The sequence below is a fragment of the Hemitrygon akajei genome, chromosome 21 (genome assembly GCF_048418815.1).
Source record: "Hemitrygon akajei chromosome 21, sHemAka1.3, whole genome shotgun sequence".
NCBI lineage: Eukaryota > Metazoa > Chordata > Chondrichthyes > Myliobatiformes > Dasyatidae > Hemitrygon > Hemitrygon akajei.
In genome coordinates this window covers 39,683,842-39,694,361 of record NC_133144.1, presented here as the reverse complement: position 1 = coordinate 39,694,361, position 10,520 = coordinate 39,683,842, and the positions used below count along the sequence as shown (strand labels likewise).

General features: G+C 43.2%; 1 protein-coding gene across 1 annotated transcript; it reads left to right on the top strand.

Annotated features, from left to right (window-relative positions):
• Positions 1–4,611: 4,611 nt before the first annotated feature.
• LOC140714477 (bone morphogenetic protein 10-like) lies at positions 4,612–7,440 on the top strand. Its single transcript, XM_073025774.1, has 2 exons — positions 4,612–5,177; positions 6,030–7,440. Exons 1-2 carry the CDS (start codon positions 4,835–4,837, stop codon positions 6,959–6,961), a joined length of 1,275 nt encoding a protein of 424 aa, XP_072881875.1. The 5' UTR covers positions 4,612–4,834; the 3' UTR covers positions 6,962–7,440.
• The last annotated feature ends 3,080 nt before the right edge of the window (positions 7,441–10,520 follow it).

Below are 10,520 nucleotides of genomic sequence, written 5' to 3'. Positions count from 1 at the left end.
ATTACCTAGTTTTTTGAAACTTTCATATGCTTTTCTTTTCTTCTTGACTAAATTTACAACAGCCTTTGTACACCACTGCTCCTGTACCCTACCATCCTTTCTGTCTCATTGGAACATACCTATGCAGAACTCCTCGCAAATATCCCCTGAACATTTGCCATATTTCTGCTGTACATTTCCCTGAGAACATCCATTCCCAATTTATGCTTTCATGTTCCTGCCTGTTTCCCCTTACTCCAATTAAACACTTCCTTAACTTGTCTGTTCCTATCCCTCTCCAATGCTATTGAAAAGGAGATAGAATTATGATCACTATCTCCAAAATGCTCTTCCACTAGGAGACCTGACACCTGACCAGGTTCATTTCCCAATGCCAAATCAAGTACAACCTCTCCTCTTGTAGGCTTATCTACATTTTGTGTCAGGAAACCTTCCTGAACACACCTAACAAATTCCACCCAATCTAAACCCTTGCTCTAGAGTGATGCCAATCAATATTTATGAAATTAAAATCTCCCACCCTGACAACCCTGTTATTATTACACCTTTCGAGAATTGACAGGGACATCGAGGACATCATTGGTCCTCGATGACCCTGTTACTATTGGGTGGTCTATAAAAAACACCCAGTAGAGCTATTGATCCCTTCCTGTTTCTAACTTCCACCCACAGAGACTCACTAGCCAATTCCTCCATGACTTCCTCTTTTTCTGCAGCCATGACACTATCCCTGATCAGCAGTGCCATGCCCCCACCATTTTTGCCTCCCTCCCTGTCCTTTCTGAAACATCTAAAGCCTGACACTCTAAGTAGTCCATAGTTATCCATATAGTATAGAGTAATTGGAGTTGTAACAGATAATAACAGAAGCAATTTAAGAAAGGCGCTGATGATTTTCATCTAAGACTCCCTATGTCACTGTCTTTGAGATTTTGTGCACCCCATCTTTGGGGTTTCTTAGACTAATAAATAAAACTTGATCCCACTTTTTAGAGATTAATTAAATGTCTTTAATTGGGAAAAGTCTAGAATCCATTATTAAGGAATCAGTATCATGACCTGGCAGAAACAGAGTTGATGAAAAGGATATCAAATTTGACATTTTTTCATATTTTTGGGAATGTAACAAGAGTGGATAAAATATAAGGGGGGTCATAGTAGTGTAGCAGTTTGTACAACACTTTACAATGCCTGCTGTAAAATCAGAGTTCAATTCGTGCCACTGTCTGCAGGGAGTTTATATTTCTCCTCTTGACTGCATGCATTTCCTCCAGGTGCTCCAGTATCCTCCCACATACCAAAGACGTATGCTTCGGGTTAGTGAGCTGTGGGCATGTTATGTTGGCCATGGAAGCGTGGCAACACTTGTGAGATGCCCACCACAATCCTCACTGATTTGATTTGACACAAACGGCGCATTTCACTGTATGTTTTGATGTACATACGACAAATAAAGCCAATCCTTCATTGTTAAGAGGGAAATAGTAGATACAGTGTATTTGGATTTCAATAAGGTGAAATGTAAAATTGCAATGGAGGTTAAGTATTGTTGGCATTATGCCTGACATACACTCAATCACTTAGGAGATAAGTACCTAATAAAATGGCCACTGACTATGTACATAAATATGATAATTGTCTAACTCAGAATACAGATTTCAAGTTGGCAAACTGATTGATTTACTACAAAGACTATTTACAATCTACATCAATGAATCATGTGGATGGACTATGTCTACTATAGTCACATTTTCAGATGATACAAAGCTAGGTGGAAAGCAAATTATGAAGAAAACACAATGGCATCGTAAATTACCAGGGAAAATCTTAGCCAAATGTATTATTTTGCAGGAAAAGGTGAGGTTCTCGATTTTGGTAGGAAGAGTGTAACAACAGAGAGAGGACAGACTGCTGTGGTATAGAAGAAGTTCTGGATTTCCTTTGTTATGAAGCACACATATATAGTTGCTATGCAGGTAATTAGGAAGAAAAATAGAATGCTGGTCTTTTCTGCAAGAGGAATACACTGATAAAGTAGGAAAATCTTACCAGAATGCTTTAAGGAATTAGTCAGACATCATTGGACTACCTGATAGAATTTTAGTCTCATTTATGGAGCATTATCATTGCATTGGAGGCAATTCAGATGTTCATTATGTTCAGTTCTGGGATGAACTCCTGAATTCATGATTAGTCAGGCCATCAAAGGTTATAGGGAGAAGGCAGGAGAATGGGACTGAGAAGGATAATAAACCAGCCACGGTACAGCAGACCAGATGTGATGAGTGGCCTAATCCTGCCCCTATATCTTATTCTCTTATGTAGGTTTGGCTAATGCAGAGAGATTGAATTAGCTGGGCCTCTGTTCAATAAAATTTAGAAGGATGGGAGGCAACATTATTTGAACATAAAGTTCCAAGGGGACTTAAGGTGGATGCAGAAAGGATGCTTTCTCTCATAGGGGAATTTAGAATCTGGGGGTATTGTTCGAGAATTGCTTGAGTTGGGGAGGGAAATGAAATTCATCTCTCAGAGTTTCTTTAGAAAGCTCTTCACCAAAGACCTGTGGGGGCTGATTCCTTGTCTATATTTATGGACAAGACGGACAAGAGGTTAATGAGGAAACTGCAGGAAAGGTCAGCCATGATTTTATTGCATGCCAGAACTGACCCAAGGGGACTTATGGCCACCTCCTGTCCCTATTCCTCATCTCATTATTGCTGGACATGTATAAAATTAGGGAGAAAGAAAAGGTGTGGGTGTAGCTACAGCTCCTCTTATGAGTTCCCGTACTGAATGATACGCTGCTAGTAGTACCTTTGCATACAGGTTCATCTGAAGCTTTTACATATAACTCTATCCTTAGATAGAGATGCTGCTTAAGATGTCATGGGCAAAAAAAAGCTGGCAAAGTGTTCAGAGGGATCTAAAAATCTAATGGAGGGTACAGGGTTAGATAGCAGATTGAATTAACAATTCCAGTTGTTGCATGGTTACTGTCTGCATTCCTTTCACAAAAAAAAATCTAATGTAGACATGATTATGACATCTCAAGAATGTGCTTGTTTTATTCTAAATGAATTGCAAGTATTGTCTTATCTGCTATACTTGAGGGTTAAAACAAATATTCCAGTCTGCTTTGTGATGGTAAAGAGGATTTTCAGCATATTTAAAGCAAAAGGCATGTCTATGTTCCAGGCCAAAACATTTGATATAACCATATAAAGGCTTCAGTTTTGGAAATTTCAAATTAAATTTCTACTTTCAATATCTTCTAACACAAATAACAAAGTTATTAATATAAAGCAATTGTGGAAAGCACAGTGCAAAGTTTATAGTGTTTTTGCTCAAATTGATATCCATAAGATACACCATTGTGTTATGAGTTAATTACATTCTTGAATACTTCACTTATCACCATTCACACATACGTTGTTGTGTTGAAAGTTCAAGTTACTTTAATTTTATTCAAAATTATTTTTGTTTTGCATAAATAATTCACAGAGTACATCGATTACTAATACAATGCATATCCTGAGCTTGGGACAGAGAGGGAGGTAATATCTTCTAGGAGTGACATTAGGTGTGCAAAGTCTCAAAAAAGAGTTAGGAGTTGGTTCTGTCATACATTGGATGTCCTATTTGATATGTAGTTCCGTTAAAGTTAGAGGAACTGAATAAGGCCACGCAATGCTGTGAAACCACCAGTTTTGCCATGCCGCACACAATAAGTTGATAAATCTTTCAACTACTTTTTAAGTGTGAATGCTTTGGTGCAAATGGATTAATAGCTGTGCTAAAATAAAAACAGAGAGAAATTTTGAACAAGCATAAGCATAAATGCCAGTCAAAATACCTAACGTTACTTTACAATAGGGGTTCTCAAACTGGGGTCCACAGACCCCCTGCTTAATGGTAATGATCCATGGCATAAAAAAGGTTGGGAACCCCTGCTTTATAATCATCGCTACACCAACTTTGTTTTAAAAAACTAATTCAGACACATTACAGGTCAGTCATCTTTTAATTCTTCAGCGACAGCAAATTGAAAGTAAATCCAGAACGATGCATTCTTTCCTTGTTGTTACTCATTAGTACATCTGTGGAACTTTTTCTGCCCGCTACCCTTAGTGATAAAACTGTTAAAGGAAGGCAGGGCTGCCTACACTTTTCCTGTCGGTCTACTTAAGCCAGTGGTGGGAAAACACTTTTGACACAAAACAGGCGGGATGCTGCACAGGCTGTCAAAATTGTATCGGTTAACTGATAATTTGAATGAAGGTTAAGACTATAATTAAATCCCTATTAGTTGGGGGCCTTTTGTTCAGCACCCAAAGCTTTGAAAACCGGTTGACTTGGCTCTTGTTTACTGAAGAACTGTTTCACAAATACTCTGCAAATGCAAGAGTAATTTGTAGTCTTGAAGGCTGCGATCTGTTGAAAGTTCTTGTGATGTTTGCAGAGAATTGGCAGCGATGCGGTGCAAGTAATTAGACACTGACCTCGAGAGCCCAGATTCTAACTGGCCGTGGTGTACATTGTACTTCCCATTAGTCCAATGTGTTGGTCAACTGTTTACAGAATCTTCATTAACTGAGATGGTTACGAAATACGGGAAACTCAAACAGGGTATCAATAGCCAAGATAAGACTGTCCATCTGTGCAATGATATTGGTGGAAAGGGAGCCGCGGCAAGACAGAGCAGAACGCGGAAGCCAAGGGGAGTCAATGTATTGAAGAGCTCCCGCTTGTCTTCATTCTTCCCTCGGTGCACGGCCATATTCCACTACAAGGATACCACAAGAACCAGAGGCCTCCGAGAAGACGAGAAGCAATGACTTACGTTACCTGCCTCGCTATCACGTTCTCCCTCACTTTCCTACTGCAAGTCACAACATGTAAGCCGCTTAATGGTTGGGGCCAGTCAGTCGACGAAGATGGATTAGACAATTACGGCAATGAAGTCTTTCCAGGGGACGATTCTGGGTTTGTTTTCAACGCATTTTTGGAAAGCGTGAAGGACGAGTTCTTCGGGAGTGTGAACTTGTCGGAAATCCCTTTGCAAGACCCGTTGCAAGAAGATCCACCACAGTACATGATCGATCTGTACAACAAGTTTGCCACCGACAGATCGTCCATGCCCTCTTCAAACATTGTAAGAAGCTTCAGAAATGAAGGTAAATGCGTTTGACGGTCCACCGGTCAATTTTCTCCCGAGAGAGAAGAACTCGTCCTCTGACATTTCGTGCTCAGCTTTTAGCCGATTCTGTTTCTGAATTGTACTGATGAAGAAGGGGTTCGGCCCGATTATCAACGGTTTATTCATTTCCATTGATGTTGCCTAAACTGCTGAACTCCTCCAGCATTTCGTATGTGTTGCTCTGTCTGAAATGCGTAATGACAGCTTCACCAGGTAGTGAATAGGCAAGATGAAGGAACGGGGGCAAGTTTTTAAAATAATTACTTTGGACGAATGGCTTTGTTTCAAACTTTGCTCAAAACCCACCGCGAAATTACAAGAACGTTGCTCTTCGCCCGCTCGGTATTCCACAGAATGCCGGTACAAAGCGTGTACGTTCAAGTGTTTGGCTAATCTGATAATAGAACATAGAACAGTACAGCGCAGGAACAAGCCTTCGCCCCACTATATTCTGCCAAACTAATTAACCTAGTGGCACATAATTCTCTTATGTTTGCACATAGTCTATATCCCTCCATTCCCTGCATATTCACGTGCCTATCTAAAATTAGCCTCTTAAACGCTTCTATCTCCACCGCCAGCACATGCCAGGAACCTATCACTCTCTTTATAAAATACTTGTCCTGCACAGCTCCTTAGAACTTTCCCCATCTCTCTTTAAACGCATGCCCTCGAGTTTACATTTCAAAAGATATCGGTTGTCTGCTCCGCGAATGCCTCTCACAATTTTATCTGATTTTGAGGAGCTCGGTGTTACTTTTAGATGGGGAATGTCCTTTAGATATTCCAGTGTTTCTAATGGTTCCTCTCTCTCTCTCTCTGTCCTCAGATACAACAACGATGCTCGCAGTAGAGGAACGGGGGACAAGGAGGCACATGCTAGTCTTTAATATAACTATCCCTCAGCATGAAGAGATCATTGCGGCCGAGCTGAGACTGTACGCCTTCGTTGACAGAGACAGGAGGGTGCACGAAGGAGTGAACAGGATAGTCCGTGTTTATGACATGGAAGAACCAGGGGAAAACTCGAGTGTGATTTCTATGCAGCCTCTGATGTCACTACTAGTCTCCAAACAGATCGATGGCAAAAACAGCGGATGGGAAACGTTTGATGTGACAGATGCTGTCAAAAGGTGGGTACGATCCAACAAAACGACCCATAAACTTGAAGTTCATATTGAGAGTGCCGAGGAGGAGGTTCCGGGGGCGGCGAACGAGCTGAGTTCGGAGAACAAGAACGAGCCGTTACTGGTGGTATTCTCCGACGACCCGAGGCACGGGCAGGGGGACGAGATGAAGGAAATGCTGGTGCATGAACAGGAAGTCGCGCTGGAAGAGCTGGCCGAGAGGTCGGCGGCCCGCGGCCCAAACCCAGACCTGTTCAAACCCCAGGCCAAGCTCTCGCGGGACTCCTCGTCACGAACCCGCAGGAGTTCCAAAGGGAACTACTGCAAGCGCTCTCCTCTGCATGTGGACTTCACCGAGATCGGATGGAACTCCTGGATCATTGCCCCCAAGAGTTACGAGGCCTACGAATGTAGAGGGATCTGCTACATTCCGCTCAGCGACCACGTCACCCCCACAAACCACGCCAGGATCCAGACCTTGGTGAACCATTGGAACCCCGAGAAAGCTTCCAAGGCGTGTTGTGTCCCCACCAAGCTGGATCCAATCTCCATATTGTACAAGAACAGTGCCGGCGTGACCACCTACAAGTATAAATACGAGGGGATGGTGGTGGCGGAATGTGGCTGCAGATAGCGAGAAATGTGTTTTCACATACACACACCCGACACATATATACACAATGCACAGAACACATACACACCCCACGTATACATACATACAAGCCTACTTGTATACACAATACACTCTGTCACAACACACATAAACGCAACGCATACACCCTGCACACCCCGACGTACAGCACATACATAAACACATACACACACTGCATACACACTGTCCACATACGCAAACATACGTACACCATCATACACGTACATACCCCACATCACAAGCACCACAGACTGAACCCGCTTCATTTTTTGTAAATCTGTACATTTGGGATGCAAATTTATATATTTGTTTATTTAATGACGAGTTATGTACAGCTGGCCAGTATACATGGTTAAATCTTACATCTTGGGAAGCATTTGATTGTAAATACATTCACAGTATGTGATTATGATCCAAATGTAATCGCTCCATGCATAATAAATGTCGCGTTTTCTCCGAAATCTACATCCTCTTTTGAATTCGCGATTGTAAACATTAATTGTAGACGCGGCAGTTCAGTCTTAAGGAACGGACTGTTGTTCCCGGACAGAGTGACACAGAGAAATGGAAGTTTATTCTGCCCTGTATTTTTGAGGCTACCGAGAACGTGTTAAATGACGGTAGGTCGCATTGCCGGCATAGTCTTATCCGGCAACATGCCACTCTGCTGTCCGCTTCTGCATGGTAGACTTCACAGATAAACTCACATGCCTTCCACCAGCTAAACAGACCCGCGGGCAATCACATCCTGCGAGCGAATAAATAGTTTATCAAAAACCCTAATATAAAATGGCCTTTTTGCAGTACGCGCTCACTATTAGCAGAGAAGAGGTCAAAACACACCAGGACAACGAAATCTTGGCCAAGGACAGATTGCTCGTTATGTTGTATCTTTGCCCGCTGGAGGCCCCAGATTCCAAGATGTAAATGACATTCCGAAGAAAAGACATCTCTGATTAGTTTAGCATCGGTAGATTGTCAATGCGTAAGATTTGGGTGAATAAGGCAGGAGACGCCATCAATCAATTTGATGTCATTTTATTAATGGGAATCAAGTAGTTCCAAACGAATTGGATCAATTAAATTCAATAAGAGGCATATAGTGCTGGCGCAGGCCCTTCGGCCCGCCATATCAGTGCCGACCTGGATACTTATATCTAGCAGTCCTATTTATCTGCATTTCTTTTGCGGGTAGTCTGGATCCCCCTGTCCAGTACCCGCTGACTAAACGCATAGTCCATGTACAAAAGTTACTGCTCCAGTATGGGAAACAAGGTGCATTTTCCAGTATATCATACTACTTGTATATTGTTGGTTGACGTTACTGCTTGTCAAGTTGTAAATGACCGTGCTGCACGCACAGACTGTGGAGCCTGGGCCACCTTGTCCTGTCACTGGTGGAAGCGCCCTTCAGGGTGCCGACTTCCCATTCTTTGCTCACGGTGGGAGTGAGGGGCTGGGGACGGTCGTGAGCTCACCCCCAAATGACGGAAACAGGGGGAAATGTTGCCCCCGCACGGTGTAAGAAAGTAAAGCGCGTTTATAAAGAGCCTCAAGACACTTCGACAGTCGGACAACCACTGCATCAGGTAGACCCCACTGTAGGAAACGCAGAGAGTTTTTCCTTTCCGAACATCTTCCACTCAAAGGGGGAAATTGCGAGCATCAGCGGAGATCCCCTGACTATTTTTCACGTGACCTTTCAGATTTTACCTGTTCGCCCGGAAGAACAGAATCACGGAGCCTCAAAATAATGATAATATCTAATGTTTCCCAACTTCTAGGATTAATTGAAGCGGTCGGATATTAACCGCCACTGATGCTGCCCTCAGCCGCATCTCCTCCATTTCCCAAACATCCGCGCTCACCCCATCTTCCCGCAGCCTTCGCAGAGATGAGTTCCTCTTGTCCTTACCAAACCACCGCATGAGCCTCCACATCCAACACATCATTCTCTACAACTTCCGCCATCTCCAAAGGGATCCTGCTACCAAACATAGCTTAACCTTCGTGAATCCCTCATCCATTCGTCCCTCCCCACTAATCTCTCTCCCGGCACTTATCCCTGCAAGCGGACAAGTACTACACTTGTCCATTCACCTCTTCCATCGCCTGATATCAGGGCCACAAACAGTCCTTCCAGGTGAGGCAACACTTCACCTGCGAATCTGCTGGGGTTTGTCTGTCGTGTCCGGTGCTCCCGATGCAGCCTCCTCTACATTGGCGAAACCTGCAGTAAATTAGGGGACCTCTTCGTAGATCACCTCCGCTCCATCCGCCACAAGCATGACTTCCCAATAGCCAAACGTTTTAATTCCAGTCCTGTTCCTGTTCCGACATGTCGGTCAACAGTCTTCTCTTGTGCCACGACGAGGCCACCCTTAGGGTGGAGGAGCAACACCCTATATTCCGTCTGGGTAGCTTCCAACCTGACGGCAGGAATATCGATTTCTCTTTCCGGTAAAAAAAAATCCCTTCTCTCTCCTCTTCTACTATTTCCCTCCTTGGCCTCTTACCTCTTCCCACCGGCCTATCACCTCCCCCGGGTCTGCTCCTTCTCCCCTTTCTCCATGGTCCACTCTCCTCTCCTATCAGATTCTTTCCTTTACCTTTCCTGACCGCCTGACTTCACCTATCACCTTCTAGGTTTCCTCCTTCCCTTCCCCGGCTCCTTTTAATTCTGGCGTCCTCCTCTTTCTTCTCCAGTCCCTAAGAAGGGTCTCAGCCCTCAACGTTGACTGGTTATTCATTTTCACAGTTGATGCCTGACCTGCTGAGTTCCTGCAGCGTTTTGTGTGTGTTGCTTTGGCATTCAACCTGCGGTAACTTTGGCACAGTAATATATATGGAACTTATCAATTAACAGTCAACTGGCGGAACTGTCAATATTTCAGATGGAAATCCTGTATCTGGGATTCCCTTCCTCCCACAGCTGCTGCTGGACCTGCCAATTTCTTCCAGCTCTTTATTGCTTCAGACTCCAGCATCTGCAGCCTCGTGACACTGATCACATTGGAGCACGAATGCTGGATGGTCCAAGTTGGGGATGAAAGCAGAGCCTTTAAATCCATACCCATTCCAAGAGATATGGTCCAAAGACAGTAAAACTTAGGCAGGAAAATAAAGAACTATATCCCCCTCCACTTGAGCTAAAGACAGGTCAGTTACAGAAAGTAATTTAATTGTAATACTCAGAAAGAAACACAAAACACTATGAAGTGCTCAGCATTGGCATTTTGAATAGATTTTATCAATTATAAAGTTCAACCCAGTCCTTTTCCATTTGTTGATTTTTTTGAATTATATTGAGCTGCTTCATTCTTTATATAGCAAGGTGAGCTGCTGCACACTATTAAGGAAGTATTTTTTAAATCTCAGAGTTCATAACTTCGGTCAACCTCATTTAAGAACTATGATTATATGTAGCCACAGGCCTCAGAGAAGGACAGGTATTTAAGGGATTTTAAACAAAAGAACATGCTTTTATGTGGATACCATCTGTGACTTCCTGGAATTATTTTTAACCCAGGTCACATATGTT

Coding starts and splice junctions, on each gene's coding strand:
- LOC140714477 (XM_073025774.1), top strand. CDS start 4,835: ATGACTTACGTTACCTGCCTCGCTATCACGTTCTCCCTCACTTTCCTA. Junction 5,178..6,029: donor AAGAAGCTTCAGAAATGAAG/GTAAATGCGTTT, acceptor CTCTGTCCTCAG/ATACAACAACGATGCTCGCA.